This window comes from Heliangelus exortis, chromosome 1 (assembly GCF_036169615.1).
Source record: "Heliangelus exortis chromosome 1, bHelExo1.hap1, whole genome shotgun sequence".
Lineage (NCBI taxonomy): Eukaryota > Metazoa > Chordata > Aves > Apodiformes > Trochilidae > Heliangelus > Heliangelus exortis.
In genome coordinates, this window is record NC_092422.1 from 195,212,620 (window position 1) to 195,233,939 (window position 21,320).

The following is a 21,320-nucleotide window of genomic DNA, read 5'->3' on the forward strand; positions in this document are numbered from 1 at the left end:
CATCACCAGCACAGCCACACCAGCTATTGCAGCCTGAGTACTCTACACATCTTCCACGGAGCCGCTGACACCTTGCAGAAAATCACCAGGAGCAACAAGGCAGGTGACAGCCACCATCACTGCAAGCTGTCACCCAGGAGGCTGCAGGGCCCCTGGATTTCAGGGAGGTAACTTAGAGCAGGACATTGTTATCTGTCCCTTTGTGTCTGCTTTTGTCACTACCATCCCCTGCCTGCAAGCACAGTGCTCATCCTCAGCCCACTGGGATGGGGGGGGGGGGGGGGGGAAATCCATCCTTGGGACTGGAAAACTGAGAAATTCAAGCTGCAGCTTCTTGGAAGAAGAATTTGGAGTGAGCAGAGCTCAGGCAAACCCTGCAGCCCAGCATGGAGATTGGTGCTGAGCAGTCAGAAAGCAGGGAGGGGAACCTCCTGGAGGGAGAGACAGAGAAAATGAATTGCTCTCTGCCAGGAAGCAAGCTCTAAGTTCTGCTGGGGACAGCAACCTTCCTAGCAGAGAGAAATTAAAAAAGGGGGGGGAAAAGGGAAAAAAAAAAAAAAAAAAGAGAGAGAGAGAGAAAAGAGGAAAGGAAGAAGGGAGAAGGAAAAAGGGAGAAGGGAGAAGGGAAAAGGGAAAAAGGAAAGGGGAAAGGGGAAAAGAGAAAAGAGAAAAAAGAAAAGAGAAAGAAGGGAAAAAAGGAAGAAGGGAAAAAAGAGAAAAGGAAAAAAGGAAAAAGGAAAAAAGGAAGGAGGAAGGAGAAAGGAGGAAGGAAGAAGAAGGAAAAGGAAAAGGAAAAAGTTAAAGGAAAAAAAAAGAAAAGGAAAAAGAAAAAGAAAAGGAAAAAGAAAAAGAAAAAAAAGAAAAAGAAAAAGAAAAAGAAAAAGAAAAAGAAAAAGGAAAAGAAAAAGAAAAAGAAAAAGAAAAAGAAAAAGAAAAAGAAAAAGAAAAAGAAAAAGAAAGAGAAAAAGAAAAAGAAAAAGAAAAAGAAAAAGAAAAAGAAAGAGAAAAAGAAAAAGAAAAAGAAAAAGAAAAAGAAAAAGAAAAAGGGAAAGAAAAGAGGAAAAAGAAAAAAGGAAAAAGAAGAAAGGAAAAAGAAGAAAGGAAAAAGGAAAGAGGAAAGAGGAGAAAAAAAGAAAAAAGAAAAAAGAAGAGTTTTCCTGTTGGAATTAAATACTGCAAGGAGCAAACTGCAATGTGCTCTACACTAAGTTGCAGCTGGCAGTCCCAAGGCAATGGAGAAGAGGGGTGTGGATGGCCAAGCATTCACCTGCAATTTGTGGGTGTGTAAATCAAGTGTCAGCTGCACCAGTTGTGCAGCAGAGTCTGGACACAAGCCCTCTGCTGAGGTTTAGGACTTGGGATTTTGCAGCAGAGGATGGATCACAGGGTAACCCAGGCTGGAAAGGAGCTCAGGAGGTTCAAAGGATGGTCAGCTGAGAGCTCAGACCAGGTTATTTTGTTTATTCACACCCTGAAGATCTCCAAGGCTGGAAACAGCACAAACTCCATGAACCATCTGCTCAAAAGCTTCTCTGTCCTTATGGGAAAAAGCTTTTCCTTCTATCCAGTTGGAATTGTTCTCATACCAACTTATGCTGTCTCACACCCTCCCACCACTCACCACCATGAAGAGTTTGTCTCCAGCTTCTCAATAATCTCCCTGAAGGAATGGGAATGCTGCTCTTGGGTTCCTCCAAGTTTTCTCTTCCCCAGCTCATTTTTCTCATCCTCTCCTCCCAGGGCAGGTTCCCCACTTCCTCACCAATCCCTTCACCCTCTCCTGAATTTCTTCAGGTTGATCAATGCCTTTTTTTATACTGAGGGACCTAAAACCAAGCATAATATCTAGAGTTCAGGGACATGATTCCCTTCTTCTGGCAGTGTTCCTGGTCATATAGGACAGGGTTGACCTTTTTTGCTGTCTGGACACACTGATGGCTCAAGTACAATTTGCTGTCTACCAAGATCCCCAGGTCCTTTTCAGGAGAGTTGTTCCCCAGCTTGAATCATTTCAAGAGGTTGTTCCTTTCTTCTTCTTAAGGGAGTTTCTCTCAACCCCATTGCTCCATCCTCTCTAGGTCCCTCTGGATGACAGTCCTGCTGCTCAGTCAGATCCTCCCAAATGATTGCAGCTTTGGGATGAAGAGATGCCCAGGGGAAACTGCTTCCCACCTAATTTAACCCATGGCTGGGAAAGATGAAGCACACCAGAAAGGTGCCCATCCACCCACCAAGCTTCACAGAAGTAGGGGAAGAAAGGCAGCACAGCAGCCAATAAATAGGATGCAAAATTCCTGCATTTCTGATTTCACCCATAGAGATGGTATCTGACCACCCAACACTTTTAGGTCACATCGACCCAAGGAGGCTGAGAAAAGTGAGTTTGTTCAGCCTTGAGAAGAGAAGGCTTGGAGGAGACTTTATTGGGATGTCCTGGTACTTAAAAGGGGGCCACAAAGAAGATGGAGACTCCCTGTTTCCAAGGAGTCCCATGGACAAGACAAGGGGCAATGGGCACAAGTTGCTCCTGGGGAGATTCTGTTTGAACACAAGGAAAATTTTTCACTCTGAGGACACTGGATTGGTTTCCCAGGGGAAGTGGTGGGTTCCCCCACTTTGGAAAGTTTGAAGTCTCAGCTCGATGGGTGCTGGGACATCTCAGATCAACAATAACATGAGAAAAGTTGGACTAGGTGATCCTTGAGGTCTCTTCCAACCTGACATTCTGGGATTGCATCAACTCCAGCATCACCACCCAGTGACTTTACAAGACCCAGTATCCACACAGATTCCCATCACCTCCCGTCTCAGGGCTTCCCAGCACCAACACCAGCATCAGATACCACATAGCCCACAGCTACAGAAACACAACTTTCCCAGTGCTGCAGCCAGAACACTGAGCTGCTTTTCAGACACATAAACTGGCAACAACTCTCAAAGAGGGGCCATATATCAATGTAGGATGTAGACAACTGCAGCCTTCAGAGGCAGCAGATACAGATGGGAAGTGGCATCACTCCATCACAAGTCAGTGAAGCACCCAGCCTCCTGCTGATTTAGGAAGCTGTGAGGAGAGGCTGGGGTGAACAAGTCCTTCTTGCAGAAACCAGCTTCCCAGCAGGAGCCAGAGCATCTCCAGCATGTTTTCAGAGCAGTCGAGTCCACTTGCCAAACAGTTGGGAAAAAAAAAGAAAGAAAAAAAAAGGAAAGAAAAAAAAAAAAAAAAATTAAAAATCCCCGAGTCTTTCAAAGCAGCAGAGGGAAGGAGAAGGAAGCTGAGTTTCCCTGCTGACATTCACACAGAGCTGTCAGCAGCAGAATATCCTCCAGAGAACATCAAAACCAAGCTGGGCTTCTTGTCTTGTATATATTCAGAAACCTCCTCGCCTGGAAGAACAGGGGGGATCCATGTTTTTTTCCCTACAGTTATTATGAGATTGTAAACCTGTGCATGGCAAAACCAGGGCTCCCATCTCACCTCCTATCCCAGGAGCTGGAGAATGGGAGGAGAAAAGGAAGATGGGTTTCTCCATGGTGGTATCACCAACCCACCTGGACTCTGTAACTTGAAGCTCTCTGACCATCTCTTGTACCCCTTTAAATTTGCTCTGTTTTGCATTAAAAACTCAATTTCACTCCTGTGGTTCCCACTCAAGATCAATCCAGCTGTGTGGAAGCACCCGACACAATTCCAGTCCCACCAGGGCTTCTCTTCTGCTCAATGGGGTCATCAATGCCCTGGAAAGGGAAAGGGATCTCATCCCACATGAGAGTGGGGGAAAGAGGATTGAAGAGAAGAAGAGATTGAAACAAAAGGAACCATCATAGCAACAAGTGATGATAATGACACTGGCCCAGGTTGTCCAAGGAAGTTGTGGCTGCCCCATCCCTGGCAGTGTCTCAGGTCAGGTTGGATGGGGCTTGGAGAAACTTGGTCTCATGGGAAGTGTCCCTGCCCATGCAAGGGGTTGAAACTGGATGAGCTTTAAGATCCCTTCCAACCCAAACCATTCCATGATTCTATAACAGAGCTGCAGGTCTGGTTGTCCTTCAGGGTCACCCTCTTGAAGCTTTCCTGAGACTGCTGTAGACCAAGGTGTCTTCTCCAAGCTACCACATGATTCCTTCAACAGCTTTCAGCAGTTCCCACCCCATCTTTGAGGCCAGGAGGTTGTAAACAGCACTGTAGCATCCAACCAAGGGAGTTGCCAGCCAAGGGATGGCCTGGGATGGGATGGGATGGGATGCGATGGGATGGGATGGGATGGGATGGGATGGGATGGGATGGGTTGGGATGGGATGGGATGGGATGGGATGGGATGGGATGGGATGGCCTGGGATGGGATGGGATGGCATGGCATGGCATGGGTTGGGATGGGTTGGGATGGGTTGGGATGGGATGGGATGGGATGGGATGGCATGGCATGGCATGGCATGGCATGGGTTGGGATGGGATGGGATGGGATGGGATGGGATGGGATGGGATAACCCCAGCTCCAAGGCCAACAACCACCAGGAGCCAAGCCTTGCATCTATTTTCCAATCCAATTAACTAGCAGAGCAAGCCAACATTCCCCAACCCACCAGTGAAATGGGCCAAAAGGAGAACTGCAAATCCCAGAACTCAGATCTAAAAATCTCCACATGGGGTTTGGTCTCTGGATCCAAAGAAAAAAACGTCCTGAGGGCTCAGGGTAATCCGGAGGCTGGCTGGGGAAACTGGTGAGGATTGTGAATTTTCTGCTCAGTGGAGGTGATACCTGGTGGGAAGTGCTGGCCAGATTTCAGAGCTGTCTGATCTGAATGAAAACCTTCAGCCCAATCTGTAAAGCTCTTCAAAAACCTCAAAATGATGGGATTTTAAGAAAAGGGGAACACAAGCCACAGAGTGAAAGAGCAGGTTTGGAAGCCAAATATCTTTCTCTGCAAGGAATTTAGAATAGAAAAGGCTTTGAGCAAAATATTTAGTTTTTTAAAAATATATATTTCTTATGGGGTAGTTTAAAGTCATTTCAAATGGCTGCTACTCTGTTCTCAAATAAACATTTCCAACTGGACAAAGAGCTTTTGGGTTGTTGCAAGTGCAATTCCCAGGCTGACATTTGTAAACTTAAATTGCCCTTTCCACCTGCATCTACACACAGAATAATTGCAGGGAAGTTGTAGTTCTTTGACTGGAAACTATCTGCACAAAAGCAATGACCCATAAATTAAATGCCTGGGGAAGGAATACAAGGAATATTGAATAGTGCTATGCTCTTTTAGTGATGATAGGTATTAGTGGCACATAATTTGGCCAGACAGACCAGAAAAAAAAATTTAAATAAGCAAATAGAGCCATTCAAAGCATCTCCACAGGTACATCCTCTGGCTGGTTTACAGCAAAGTGGTTTGTAGGAAGCACATCCCCAGAAATAACTCCTGTTCCCAATGGTTGGCTGTGCTGCTCTTTGCAACAAGGGAAACCAGACCTTTGTTAAACTTTGTTGTATCTCCTGGGAAAAAACAAAACAAAACAAAACAAAAAACCACCAACCCCAAAACAAAACATAACACTAAAGAACCCTGGAGAATAATAAACTTGTGGCAATGCTCACCAACGTGGTGATATGGAAGCACCATGGGCCAGCCAGCACTGAAGGCAATTACAGATACTTCAAGAAGATGAAATACTTCTCAATAAAAAGTACCACAGGATTTTTAATGCCCACAAGTGGTCAGGAGCTGCTTTTCCAGCTCATCTGCTTTATCTAGTTCAGCTGTTTGATATGATCACACCTCACCAGGTTCAGTGTGCTCATTTTCCACGACGCTTCTTTGAGCAAGCAAAATATTTCTTACCCTTTGCAGGAAGGAAATATAGGGATGGAGACACACCAGGAGTTCCAGTAGAGCAAAACACTGTACCTAGCTCTCTCCCAAACCACTCATTCCTAGGACACCTTTACCCATCCCCAAGATGCCACCAGAACCCTTCAGACCTTTAATCCATGGCCCACCCATCTCCATCCCCCAGACACCCCCAGCACTTCTCACACCTTTAACCCCAAGGTTCTGGTTTCCACACATGAGATGTGGTCAGGGGGGGACTTTTTCTTTTCCATAGCTCTGCATTTTTATCCTATTTATATCTCCATTCTGCAGGGCCAGGCTGTGCTGTGGACGAGGCAGCAGAATTGGAGGGCATATTTCTCTATTTCTACAGCACATTATTCTGTGCCTTCCCCTTGGCCTGCACATGGAGCTGTGTGAATGAGCAAGGGTTGCAAAATGGATTTTGCCTGGGGCAGTGAAATAGCTAGGGCCAACCTTGTCATTCTGTTTCACTCTTTTTTCCCACCCTATCTCTATCTTGGCTTTTCCTTTCCTTTCTCTCTTTGTTGTCTTGGTTACACGGGCAGATTCCTGATATGCTGCTAGTTTTCATTTTAATGATACATTCCTGTAAAGCACAATATTTTACTTCAGTTGTGGGTGCCACTGGATAAATTCCTTTGACATATGTGACATTTGTATATCACCCAACAGATATTGCTTTATGACTCTGGGTATTTTGCAGCACGTTCACGATCACAATCTGATCTATAGTCTGCCTCTTCTGGATAAAAACACAGAGGAAAAGACTGAAACTGCAGAAAAAAAAAAGGAGGAAAGTTTCCCCCAAACCATCTTGTCATTACTTGCAGCAACTGAGTAGATCTTACTATCTTGGAGATAATCTTGTAACTCTTTTTCTTCAAGCCACCCAAAAGACTTCGGAGGAGCTCGACTGAGGAGTTGCACTACACCAGGGAGAGCAGCATGGTGGGACCCAGGAAGCAGGAAAAAAAAATATAATAATCTCCAGGGCTTTGTCCATTGGCACATGGAGTTTCTCCTAATGCCATGAAGTTTATTTAGGTATTTAAAAACAGAAAAAAAACCCACCCAAACGAACCATAAATCAAACTTCATTCTGACAATGGATTCCACTGCAGTTGCAATACCAATAGAATATTACATTTGCTTCCCATTCAAAAGCAGCTGATTGATGAACCAAGATGGAAAATAAAGCTTTGATGGAACCCCTTGAAGGCTTGGCAGGGGCCAGGGAGTTTCAGGTGAAAATATTGAATGCCAAAATTAGCCCCAAATGTGGGGAACCAAAAAAAGGATGATGTCCTGAGCTCAGATACCCTCAGGGGCCATGAGAAAGAGGAGAGTGTTTGGAGTAGTTGGTGACTGCAGAAATCAGAGCAAGGATGGGGATGAACCTACAGAAACTGAAGGTTTCCAGGAGCCTGGCCCCACTGGTCCAAAGCAACCAGAGGTGTTCAGCAAACCCCATTTTTTTTTTTTGTATTTTGCTTCTCTGGTGGAGATTTACTCAGCTGAGGAAGATCTGAGCCCAAGTTCTGCCACACAGACCAAAAGCACTAACTACAGCAGACAGAATATCCAGCACATTAGGAAAAAGGGAATAAAATGCAGCTTTCTCCAATTACATCAGCTGGTTCAGCTCCCCTTTTCTCATTCATTACCCTATAAGGCTGTCTCTGCTCTCTGCCACACTAAGGCTTTCTCACTCCTCTTTTTTCCCTATTAGAAGGAATTAGGTCTTGGATTCTGCATGGTGACCTGCAAAGGCAAAGTCAGAGCTGGTTCTGAGCTTCTTTCTCCTGAAGCCAAAAGAAAAATCAAAATCCCTGCGTGTGCAGGGAAGCAGCAGCCATTCTTCACTGCTTAAATCTTTTTGGACCTTCCCCATTCAGATCTCAACCACCCCCTTTCTCAACACCCCTCCCAAGAGACAGGAGAATTAAAGTTTATTACGGGATCACAGATGACAAAGAAGTAAAAACTCATCAGTCACTGGAAGAGATTATTTTTGTTTCGACTGTTTGAAAACCAATTTGGCTCCTTTTCCACATGCCTGAACAACTGTTTAAAAATATATATATATATTCTCCTTTCAAAAGCATTGGTAGCTTTTACTCTGTTGAGCAAAGCCAGAGACATTTGCCAGTGGGCAGGATCCTGTTCCCTTCACAGAAGTCCCTCAGCATGAGGGCAATGCCATCTGAATTTACAACCCTGTTTTTGGTTTTTTTTTTTTTCAAGCAAAGAAACAAGGAGAGGAACAAAACCACCAGAGATTTCAGACCTTAAGCATCTGTGAACAAGTGATTCCCTTCTTTCCCCCTCTCTGTCCATCTCATACACAAGCCACCTTCCTTTCCCCAACCTGGAAGGCTGTGGGGTTTTTTTTTTTGCAAAAATTCCAAGAGAAATCAACACCCAACACAACACAACCCCCAGGGCTCTGCCCAAATTCCCTTCCCAGCTTCTCACCCACCTCCATGATCATGGCAAAGCCACAATATCCTCAATACAATACAATATAATACAACAATATACAATATAATGCAACACTCCTGGGCTGAACATTCAGACCAAGGTGGTCAGACTGGCACATTGGGGTTGAAACAGAGCTGGTGCCCATCATCAGCATGAGAAGGGCACTTCCAATGCCTCCTTTTGCATTGAAAAAAACCACAGGTAGGTGATTCCCAGCTTCCACCTTCCCAAGCCTCTCTCCTATTTCTTTACAAAGCCAACTACAGAGCCACAGCCACACAAGAAGAATCTTTTTGGTATGAGGGCACAGTGAGGAACATAAATAAACTCCTCATTGTATTTGGGTTTCTGTGGAGTCAGCCCTAAACATAATGCTCATTATCATTCAAGACACAGCTTCCTTTTTGATGAAAATTCTCTTCCTTCAAGTACAAGGGCCCAGCTTGACCTGAACAGAGCAACCACTAATCCCATGCTGGGCTCGTGGTGAAATCACAGTCCAGTCACATTGCTCTGAAGAAAGATCTCCAGAGGATGAAGCTTGTCTCTTAAACTTCAGCCAGAGTCAGTTTTTCTTCCAGCATGCACAGATACCCTGTGATCAACTCTTTAATTAGAGATGGTCTGAACACACACACAAAAAACCCAAAAAAAACCTGTTGGATGTAAAGTGCCTCAAGTCTGACTGTGGCTGGGTCTGTGGTTTGACTTCAGAAACATTCATGTGCTGATGAACAACGATTTGGAAGGAGGAATTTAGCCTCTCTCACATTCTAGCCCTCAAGGCTGAAACACTTTTTTGCCAACCAGAACATTTTCTGTCCTCAAAATAAGCGACGCACCTCAGGCTAAAGCCCGTGCACACACTCAATGCAACACTGCAAGGCTCAAAGGAACATGAAAATCTGATTCAGAGGACCATGTTAGGTCTTACCTTCTTGAGCTTCCCACTTTTGGTGCCCACAAAAGCCAGGGAGTGGTTCTTGTAGACGTAGGCAATCACAGATGTCATTCTGTCTCCATCCTCAGTGAAAATGGGAAGCCCTCGCACCATGGATGATACTCCCAAGGGGGCATTCATATCCAGGCCACAGAAATTGTCATCAATTGTTAACAGCTGTAAACAGAAAGAAAGTGAGTGTAAAAAAAATAAAAAAAATAAAAATAAAAATGAAGCCACCAATTCTTTAGCTCTTTGGGAAGCATCCAGCCAAGCAGGGACATGGTTGCACAACACGCTGGTAATTTATGCAGGCTGAGAAATCAATGACAAAGGAAGGACTGGAGAAATACAGAGGTGGAAAAAATGTGTCCAAAGTTGCATAATGAGTTACAGACAGAAGGAGAACTGGAAAGTTGCTTCTCTTGAGTGACATCCCAGCAGGATACATTACGTTAAGCCTTTTTCCTACTGCTTTACCAGTCAAGTTGTACCAGTCAAGGCAAGCAATCACAGACAAAGTCTGCTGAAAGTGTCTTAAATGAGTTGAGTTCTGTCAAAAAAAAAAATTTAAAAATGTGTGCACATCATTCCCATGGAATCCAGAACAAAAACCACTGAGCTGATTCTGTACTGACAAATAAAATACACCCTGGGTTGCCCTCTAACCTTACACCCAGTAGTAAGGGTCACATTTATGGAACCTAAATAACTCCCCTCCCACCTCCAAACCCTGTAGCATCACTCATACTACATCTTGGAAATTACAGACCCCCAAGGCATGTCCAGGAATGATCTGGGAGACAGCTGGGCAGCTCAGACCAAATCTCTAAACCTGCAGTAGGGACCACACCAAGGATTAAATGCCACAGTGACTGCACACCCTCCCCATTCCTGGGGTTAGTTTAATCATAGAATAGAATTATAGCATCATTTTGATTTGAAAATACCTTGAAGATCATTGAATCCAACCATTAACCCAGCACTGCCAAGGTCACCACTAACCCATGGCCCTCAGCACCACATCTCCATAGCTTTTAAACACCTCCTGGGATGGGGACTCCCCCACTGCCCTGGGCAGGGCCTGACAACCCTTTCAGGGATAAAATTGTTCCTAATATCCAATCTAAACCTCTCCTGGCACAATTTGAGGCCTTTTCCTCTTATCCTATTACTTCTTCCTCAAGAGAAGAGACTAACACCCAGCTGGTTACATGTCAGAGTTTTAGTCCATAACCAGGTGACAGATGCTCTGTTATCCTCCCACTGGGGAAAATAAAAAGGGGGATAAGAGAGAGAGACTTTAAGGTTGGCAAAAAAACCCCTAGAATAGATTTTTCTTTCATGAACTAACAGATAGGAATAATAACAATGATGATGAATTATATACAAATATAAATATGGAATCCAGCCTCCTCAGCTGGTAACCTCTTCCCAGTCAGAAAAGTCCCAGGAGGGGGTGCCTGAGTCCAGCATGCTGGTGACATTCCACAAAAACCTTGGAGAAGCCAAGCTGGTCCCCAAGGTTGGGGAAGGTGACCTGGCTTGATGAACATTTTTCTCCAGCAAGAAACCAGGATGCAGGAACTTCACTGGGACCACTGGTGATTTTGAAGCTAAGCACCCTCCTAAAATGTTTTGTTGGGCAAAGCTCTAAAAATGTAATCATTAACTGTGCAGGAAGGTTGCCCAATTTGGATATATCAGCAATAAAGGACCATGCCACTTTTCTTTGTCTGAGCCCACATCTTTCTGGAAGCACAGCTAGAGAATATGTGCTGCTCCTTATTTGAGTTCACAAGCACTAAAAGCCTGATAGTTGATTAATTTTCTCCTCACCCAGCAATTACAGGGAATAATTACAGCTAGTTTTACTGAATGAAAGAATAATGTATCCTAAATGTATTTATGAACATATAAAACCTACAAGGAATTCAAACAGCCATTAGTAAGGCACAGCAAGCCTGAGCTCTGGCCTCCAAGAGCTATTAGTGTTTGTGGACTGCCCTTTTGGACCTAAAACATCAGCACCAAGAGCAATTACAGATCAGATCAACAGCCTTGGTGAGCAGCTGACAGGATGTTCCAAGTCTATGATGCCAGCACAAAGTCTAAGATAAATCTGCAGCCTAGACCCAAAGGCCAAAGCCTTCTGAGATTTGGGACCACCAAGCTGATGGCCCAAAAGCTGAGGATTTCTGGGGACAAAGAGAACACAGCTTCAGTATATAGATAAGGATGGAAAAGCTGCAACTTGATTACTCAAAAAGTACAAATGGCTCTGAAGCACTGATGCTTCCCAGATCTTGTCCTGCACTTTGGCCACAACAACCCCATGGGGAGCTCCAGGCTGGGGACAGAGTGGCAGAAAGGGAGCTGGGAGTCTGGATTGCCAGGAAGCTGAAGAGGAGGCAGCAGTGTGCCCAGGTGGCCAAGAAGGCCAATGGCATCCTGGGCTAGCTCAGGAACAGCTTGGTCCAGGTCCAGCAGGTCCAGGGAAGGGATTCTGCCCCTGTGCTCAGCTCTGGGGAGGCCACAGCTTGAGTCCTGTGTCCAGTTCTGGGCCCCTCAGCTCAGGAAGGAGATTGAGGTGCTGGAGCAGGTCCAAAGGAGGCAACTGGGCTGGTGAAGGGATCCAGCACAGATCCTCTGAGGAGAGGCTGAGGGAGCTGGGGGTGTTGAGGCTGGAGAAGAGGAGGCTCAGGGGAGACCTCATCACTCTCTCCAACTCCCTGAAAGGAGGTTGGAGCCAGGGGGGGGTTGGGCTCTTTTCCCAGGCAACTCTCAGCAAGACAAGAGGGCACAAGAGGTCTCAAGTTGTGCCAGGGGAGGTTTAGGTTGGAGATTAGAAAGAATTTCTTTATGGAGAGGATGATCAGACATTGGAATGGGCTGCCCAGGGAAGGGGTGGATTCTCCATCCCTGGAGATATTTCCAAAGAGCCTGGATGTGGCACTCAGTGCCATGGGCTGGGAACTGCAGTGGGAGTGGATCAAGGATTGGACTTGATGATCTCTGAGGTCCCTTCCAACCCAGACAATTCTAGGATTCTAGGATTCTATGATCTTTCTGCAAGACATTAGAGACTGACTGTCAGAGATGGGCTATCTGGAAATGTTAAACTTCAGGGATTTTTTTCTTTTAAAGCTTCAGAAAGGTGACAATTCCTTCCTTCCTTACTCCATGCTGGTATCAAGTAGGAACTCTAGAACTTAGAATGGAACAAAAATGGTTTTGAAAACCTAAACCATGTGATGCACTTTGTGTACACTCTAGAGTTACCTCCTGTAAGAATCTACTGCCACGTATGAAATGTCTGAAATTAGCATTTTAATATTTTTTCTGATAACTAAACACATTCTGAAAAATTGATGGTGGCTCAAGTTAACAATCACTTAAACATCTTCCCTCAGCCTCCCAGATGCTGCACTCAAGTATTTTTACAACCCTCCAAGCTACCTTTTTGCCTTTTGGAGGTATAAAATATAAGACACTAAGAAACAGAATTGTAGTACATTTTCTGGTGATAAAGCTATGAAAGCCTCCAAAGACAGTATTTAAAAGAATTAAAAGGCAAACTGACTCCAAGAAAAACCTACACAGTGTGTACAGTGTGTTGGTGTCATGCAGGGGGATAAACCAGACACATCACCTGCTCTGGGATCCATCTCACCCATGCAAAACCTTAGCAAGTAGCCTATAAGTGGTCATCTAAATTACCTCCAAAAAGAGGAAAAGAGGGAGGTCAGAGAAGAAGCCACCCAACCAAATTTCTAAGGTGCTGGATCACCTTCTGGTAGAACCAAGTGATTGGAAAAGGATCCAGCTGATTCCCTCAGCATCTGACATCAAGATCTATCATGCTGTGAAAAGGAGGCTGGAACACAGGATTTGTTGAGATCTCCTCCAATCTGAAGTGTCCTGTGGATGTAGGAGCTGAAAAGAATCCAGATCTTGAAGTGGTCATCTAAATTACCTCCATAAAGAGGAAAGGAGGGAGGTCAGAGAAGAAGCCACCCAACCAAATTTCTGAGGTCCTGGATCACCTTCTGGTAGAGCCAAGTGATTGGAAAAGGATCCATGTGATTCACTCAGCATCTGACATCAAGATCTATCATGCTGTGAAAAGGAGGCTGGAACACAGGATTTGTTGAGATCTCCTCCAATCTGAAGTGTTCTGTGGATGTAGGAGCTGAAAAGAATCCAGATCTTGAAGTGGTCATCTAAATTACGTCCAAAAAGAGGAAAAGAGGGAGGTCAGAGAAGAAGCCACCCAACCAAATTTCTAAGGTGCTGGATCACCTTCTGGTAGAGCCAGGTGATTGGAAAAGGATCCAGCTGATTCACTCAGCATCCAACATCAAGATCTATCATACTGGGAAAAGGAGGCTGGAACAGAGGATTTGTTGAGGTCTCTTCCAATCTGAAGTATCCTATGGATGTAGGAAGGAGCTGAAAAAAATCCAGATCTTGAAGTCAAGCCCAGTTTGACCAGAAACTCTTCACCTTACATATTTATGGTGGGTGTTTCAAGGCTAAAAGAAAACTGTGTCTGTGTCTCAGTTTTGCTCCTGGCCTGGCAGGCTAAGGACAGTTTCAGATGGAAAGCAAGAAATTCCTAAACCTTCTACAAGCACAGCAAGAGGTGCAAAGGAAGAAAGTCCTGCTTCACCGTGGCTTTCAAGGAAAATAAAGACTAGGGAACAGCTTTCTCCATCACCAGGAGGCTGGAAAACCTAATAGTGCCAGCAGGCATCTCACCTAGGGTGCAGCCTTCATCTCAAACAGCAGGAAATGACACCAAAAAGCAGGGAAATGACAGCAATCAAGCAGAGCTGGCACAGGCTGAGGTTGTCCTTGGTGTAGCTCAGCCTCCCCCCCCTGCAGCTCAACCAAAATCGACTCCTCCAGCTGAAGCCCTTGGAGTCAGAAAGGACTGAGGGGGATGAAGGTGATTTGGGGATTGGAGCAAGAAGGGATTTTTTTCTCTGATGAAAAAAGGCTGAGAGAGCTGGGACTCTTCAGTCTGGAGAGAGAAGGCTGAGGGGAGCCCTTGTTCATGTCCCCAAGTGTCTAAAGGGTGGGTGCAAGGAGGATGGAGCCAAACTCTTCTCAGGAGTTCCCAGGGACAGGATGAGGGGCACCAGGCACAAGCTGGGCCATGGGAAGTTCCATTGAAACCTCAGAAAAAAAACTTCTTTGCTGGGAGGGTGCCAAGGCAGTGGCCCAGGCTGCCCAGGGAGGTTGTGGAGTCCCCTTCTCTGGAGATATTCAAACCCCCCTGGATGCAGCCCTGGGTAATGTGCTCTGGGTGCTGCTGCTTGGACTGGGTCATCTCTGGAGGTCCCTTCCAGTTCTGACAATTCTGTGACCCATGCAATCAGCTCCTCTGCCTTCCTGCATGACCCAGGACCTCGAATCCCAGAATCTGCTGTTTTGCAGGCAGATACAAGCTATTTTCTCTTAGCTTGCCAGGCAGGTCTGAGCCTGCATGTCTGTAAGGACACAGCACTGAGGCCTCTGGAACAGACTCTATCAGCAGCCAGGATGTGTTAGCTGGAGGATGGGATTGCTGTAGATGCCTCTCAGAGCTCACAGAGTAAGCTCTCAGCCTCCTGCAAAACCCTAAGAGGATCTAGACCCAGCAACAAGCACAATAACCCATGGCTGATCTGCAGCACATCTCCAACCTGTTGAGAATTAATTAATCCAATTGCCACAGGGTGGTTCCTTCTCCATCAGCCTGGGCACAGCTTCACCTGAATTCAGGCTGACCCTTAATGGGGCTGATATCAGGGTTTTCCCCCTCCTTCCCCTTCCCCTAACAGACCCAAAACTAAATTTAATCCCATTTATTTCATATTATTACCCTTTTTACAGAAAGGCACATCCTTATCAGAAAAGCTGATGAGAAAGTTGGGGATGGATGGTTGAATAGGGCTTTTTATGATAGGATAAAGGGTGATGGTTTTAAACCAAAAGAGGGGAGATTCAGACTAGAGATAAGGATGATAATTTTTCAACTGGGGGGTGGTAAAACACTGGCACAGGTTGCCCAGAGAGGTGGAAGATGCCCTATTCAATGGGGCAAATGCAGGTTGGATGGGGCTCTGAGTAACCTGGAAGATTTCCCTGCCCATGACAGGGTGATTGAACTAGGTGACCTTTAAGGGTCCCTTCCAACCCAAATCATTCTATGACCCAAAGTTGAAGAGTAAAATCAACCTATTCTCTTATATGACACAGTTCAGATGGGATCTAGGACCATCACAGCCCACCACAGCCTCTGGGACACTCCAAATGGACCCTGATGTTCAACCACATGTTGTGTGGCTGCTGGAGAAGCCACCCCTGAGGACAAGACCCATCCTCCAAAAACAGGAGCCAGGCCAGCCAGCCACACACCAGATGAAAACTATTTCCATGTAACATATTTGGGTTATTTCCTCGTCTGCAATAAAAAAAAAAAAAAAAAAAAATGCCAGCAAGCAAAACCCTACAAATAAACATCACCAACTTCTGTGCAGCTGTGCCTCTCAGCTGCACACAGGCCTTTGTGAAGGCAGAAATACAGTCATCTTCTTCAGCAAAGAGAAACACGTAAGGAAGTTTGGATTTATGATGAAAGGGTCAGAAGTTGCAAGCACAGGTTTATTTTCCATTCCAGACACTCCTAGCAGCAATATAAAGCAGCCACGTTAAACTCTCCTGGAGCTTCTCTGCTTGGCAATTTCACCTTAACAACTTCCCAGAATGAAAGCAGAGGTGAGGACATGAATTCACTCTGCTCCTAAAAGTGCTGGGATCTCAGGGAGGGCCGAAGGGAAGATCTAAAGAGGCAGGAATAGGATCAGCAAGCCTCACATCTTGAGCTGGTAAATTCATTCTGGACCCAGGGGTAATCAGTTCATCACCCCACACCAGGTTCCCACCTGTGAAAGAGGGAATATTCCACCCCTGCCCCAGGAAAGCTGCTGAACACAGGTTTCTGTGGTGCTCTACAGATCCAAAATATCTTTGTCTGAGAGTGGTTGGGCATAAATTCCTTCCTGAGTCCCAGGAGCTGCCTCTCCACCTTGGGTTGGTGAGAGCCTGAGGTTTGCTCCCACCTCTGCTCCTTGCATCAGCAACCAGAGGGTTCACCATGGCTAATTCACCATTCACCAGTGAAATTCACATTCACCAGTGAAATAGGAAAGATGTGCAAAAGGATGGGCCTGATTGATAGGAGGATTCTGGCAGCCATCTGCTTTCTCCACAATGAAAGCTCTCAAATAAATAGCAAACACATCCAAGCTCTCCTGGAAAGGATGGTTTTACAAGGCTGGGGATAGCTCAGGCCCCCAGAGATTCACTGAGCCCCCCAGAACCCCCAAACTCAGCAGAAGGGTTAGAGCTCTGATTACAAGACTTTTTTCCCCATCCTCATCCTCTTCCCCAGCAGGAGCAAACACTTGTGCATTGCACAAGTGGCCGAAGCACCAGAGATGGGGGGGGGGGCAGTGCAAACAGTGCTCATCAGAACCTGATGATGAAGGAATTGTCCCTTCAACATCTGCTTTAGCTATTTGCTTTTGAAACAGCCCTGGAGAATCAAACACAGCTTAATCCATATTCTGGGAAAAGCTTCCATGAAGGATTTCTGAGTAAAAAGCCATCCTGGGTTTCCCTCTGGTGAAGCCTTCCACCCCAGTCAGAGCCCTGAGGGATTTTTCCAGATACCTCAGGAGGTTCCAAAGCAATTCTGGGCTGGGGATGAAGGATGTCCCAGTGGCCAAGTCTTGCCTTTGATTTGCAGCTCATGCCTGACTGCCCTGACATCCTATGGTGGCAGGTACTTGGCTCCTCACTCTTGTTCTCCCAGGCTTGGCTGGGTCAGAGGATGGAGGGAACACATATGTTATGGTTGTCTGTGCTGCCAGTGGGGCCAAGAAGCCAAGAGCAAGAAGAAATCAACAGTAATATGCCTTTGAGTACTTGGCAAGGAGATATCCAAGGTCTTTTCCATCACCTGACTGCAAGATCTTCTTTCCTTCCTGACTGCAAGGACTGGAGGAGAATGAGGATGCACCTGGATCCTACTCAGTGAGATAGTTAAAAAAAAAGTAGAGAGATGGAATCTGTAAAAAAAAATATGTCACAAGGAACTTCATGGTACTAGAAGTGATACAAGCAAGGAAAATTAAGGTTTGGATCACCTGGTGGAAGGGTGAACCATAAACCCTTGCCAAACACAGGTCTTTAAACTCCAGCAGCAGCCAGGTAGCACCCAAGGTTTCATAGAATCCTAGAATTGGCTGGGTTGGAAGGGACCTCAGAGATCATCAAGTCCAACCCTTGATCCACTCCCACTGCAGTTCCCAGCCCATGGCACTGAGTGCCACATCCAGGCTCTTTGGAAATATCTCCAGGGATGGAGAATCCACCCCTTCCCTGGGCAGCCCATTCCAATGTCTGATCACCCTTTTCGTAAAGAAATTCTTTCTAATGTCTAACCTAAACCTCCCCTGGCACAACTTGAGACCTCTTGTGCCCTCTTGTCTTGCTGAGAGTTGCCTGGGAAAAGAGCCCAACCCCCCCCTGGCTCCAACCTCCCTTCAGGGAGTTGGAGAGAGTGATGAGGTCTCCCCTGAGCCTCCTCTTCTCCAGCCTCAACACCTCCAGCTCCCTCAGCCTCTCCTCAGAGGATCTGTGCTCCAGTCCCTTCACCGGCCCAGTTGCCTCCTTTGGACCTGCTCCAGCACCTCAATCTCCTTCCTGAGCTGAGGGGCCCAGAACTGGACACGGGACTCAAGCTGTGGCCTCCCCAGAGCTGAGCACAGGGGCAAAATCCCTTCCCTGGACCTGCTGGCCACGCTGTTCCTGAGCCAGCCCAGGATGCCATTTGTGCTTCTCCTGTTTGCCTCTACCTGTCCTCTTTGTGGGATCACCAGGGGCTCTCCTGTTTGGTAAAATTCTGGTGAAATGTTAATTTACCCTACTCCTGGCATTAGAACCTGGCTGGGTTGGCTCTAACTCTGACCTCCTGCTTCTGGCCATGCTGCCTCCAAGTCTCTCCAAGTCAGAATTCCTCTGAGACCATTGGGTCAGCTCAAGTTCTCCCCACAATCAGTGCTGTGAACTTTGGCAGAACCATCCCATGGCAACCTATAGGCTGTGCCTAGCTATGAGGTCCTAGGGGCAGGATGGAGACAATTCCATCATGCCACATCATTCCCATAATTTTAGGCCTGTTCCTGCCCTCCCCATCACATGCATTCCTGACACTGGGTCAGGAAAAGGCTACAAAGCATCAACAGCTGTAGAACTTTGTCAGCTGCAATTCAAAAGGGGAAATTTTGCAGAAAAAAAAAAAAGATGGGAACTTTGGGCCACCAAGCCAAGATAGCACAGATCACCAACCAACCCAGTCTTCAGTGGTTAACCTGCAGTCTAATGACCCCCAAAAATATCCAGTATCATCTCCCCAGGGTGCTCTGGGATATAATGGAAGTTGGATGGAGAGCCAGCATTTGGAAACATATTATAATTGCACACTGCTTTTCACTTGTGCAACCACAGCCCTGGTTACCGTGCAATTACACGTCACCAGACACAAGTGACAGTGCTGTTAGGGTAACTTTACCAATTACAGGGGAATTGTACCCACTAGGCTAAGAGGTTTTCATTCCAATATAAATCAGGAACTCAAGAAAAGGGAGGGAAAGCTACTCAGATTGACTAGGACTAGAACAGGCACTTGGTTTTTAGGTCTGGGGTTTTAAGTATCAGTTCAAGGGCTGGTGTCAAATTACCCAAGTGCTGCTGAATCTTAATGTACTACAGACTTTTTATATCTGCATTTATGGTCCTGCTACCCTGTGAGCATAAGGCTTCCCAACAGTCTATCCCATATACCTCCACGTCATAAAATTTGCAATTTCCTGAAGAGGAGGCTGCCTTTCTTACAGAGACCAACAGGTTTCTTCAGTCTTCAGGCCTTTTGCTCAGCAGAGCTGGCATATTAGTAGTAAGGAGTAATTGTTGCCATAAATCTAGAATCCTTGAAGTCACAACTTTCTGAATGAGCAAGGTGCTAAAAGATGTCTACAATGTACACCCATTGGTGAACCCCTAAAAATGGTGTAGACCCTAATATTACAAAATTTAAGCAAGACTGGCAGTGATTACTTTCCTTATTACTCTTTTCAGCCCTCAGAGATGCCCACCACAGATTTCAGGGGTTGCTGACTCCATCACAACCACAGAGCCAGTGAGCAGCCACTCCAAATACTTTCCAGCCCATGGTTTGTTCTCCAACTCTTGTTCCCACTTTTTCTATGGACATTGCCTTAGCCAGGCACTGGGAATGGTCAGCAGCAGCATTCCTGCTCTGGAAGCAGCACTGGGCTAGCAGAGTGGAACAGTTTATGCCACCAGGAAGGAAAATCCAAGACTGATGATCCAGAGAAGCTTCTCATAGATATCATGTGAACAGGAAAACAACATCAGGCCCTGGCACAGGTTTCCCTGGGAAGTGGTAGAGTCCCCATCCCTGAAGGGATTTAAAAGCCCTGGAGATGTGGTGCTGAGGGCCATGGTTTAGTGGTGGCCTTGGCAGTGTTGAGTTAATGGTTGGGTTTGATGATCTCAAAGGTCTTTTCCAATCAGAATTATTCAGAATAATCAGAATTATGGTTCTGACATGTTCCTTGGTCACTCTCCATAACAAGTGAAGATGTTACTGGTAGATGGTGTACTGGTACCAGCTTCACCACATCCCTCAGCTTCTATGTCAGCTTAACCCCCAAATATCTGCCAGGAGAAACACTCACACTAGGACAAGGTAAACAAGGACTCAGAGACCCAGCAGTATTTTTCAGAGGGATATTTACACTCTTTTTTTGGGTATTTTAATCAGTACCTGAGAGGGCTACAGAAAAGCTAGATAGGGACTTTTGCCAAGGGCATAAAGTGATAGGACAAGCAGGAATGGTTTTAAGCTGAGAAAGGGGAGATTTAGATCAGGCATTAGAAAGAAATTCTTCCCTGTGATGGTGGTGAGACCCTGGCACAGAGAATCTGTGGCTGCCCCATCCCTGGCAGTGTCTCAGGTCAGGTTGGATGGGGCTTGGAGCAACCTGGGCTGGTGGGAGGTGTCCCTGGATGATCTTTAGGGTCCTTTCCAGTGCAAATCAATTTTATGACTTTAACTTAAGTGTTATTTCAGTCAGATCCCAAGAGTCTCATCCAGGCAGGGAAGATGGACAATACCTGAGTGCCTGATACAGTACAAACACTCCCATTTGTGGAGGTCTTCACATCCCAACCACCATCACTGTCTCAACCAAACCTCCCTTTCTGTAGACCTCATTTCCACTCCTTCAAAAGAAATTGTGACATTATACTTCCAAATCTCAGCATTAGCACACCAAGCCATGCAGCTGGGCTGACAAGAAGATCCCTGAAGTGTGTGCTCACTGAGGTTCATCACCTCACAGATGGCACCAGATCCTACAAACAAGGAGGATGGATGGGACCTGTAGAGCAGCAAACGTGACTGTAAAGGATGCTGAGTTCTTCTGCAGTCCTGTACACTTCCCCTTTCTAGCTCAGAGGCTGGAGGATCATATGGATGAGACACTGAGGGATAAACAGAGGAATATGATCTCTGTGGCTCTCAGTTCAGTGCTTTTCATGAGCTTTAAAAAATTCACTTATAATTTTTCACACACACACCCCCCCCCGAAACTAAAAAAGAGATTATGGAGTGTGGAGACTCTGTCTTTTGAAACTGCCATGGTCTGTTGGGTAAATAAGCATTTAGGGATTTTTCCAAAGTGAAGTATTGATCAAATAAGCTGCTAGAGCTTTTCTGTAAGAACAAAACTCAGCAGCAAAGCTGTGTTAGGCACCTGGAAGACAGCAGCACTGACTTCCCCTGGTGATGCTGGAGATGAGATGAGGGGTAAGAGTCTCAGAGAGAGAAAAAAACTTAGGTGAAAAAGGTTTTCTGAGCAGGCAGAAAGACACTTCTGGGAGAAGGACAAGTGCTCGCCAGCTG

General features: G+C 45.9%; 1 protein-coding gene across 4 annotated transcripts in view; it reads right to left on the minus strand.

The window, feature by feature from the left end:
- Positions 1 to 21,320, minus strand: part of PLXNA4 (plexin A4) — a 504,022-nt gene that overhangs the window by 433,924 nt on the left and 48,778 nt on the right. For 3 of the 4 annotated variants that reach the window (XM_071734217.1, XM_071734218.1, XM_071734220.1), the window contains exon 3: positions 9,272 to 9,454. In XM_071734217.1, coding sequence (XP_071590318.1) covers positions 9,272 to 9,454 — 183 coding nt within the window. Of the gene's footprint in view, positions 1 to 5,154; positions 5,496 to 9,271; positions 9,455 to 21,320 lie in introns of those variants that run through there. The other variant, XM_071734219.1, reaches the window with a different exon arrangement.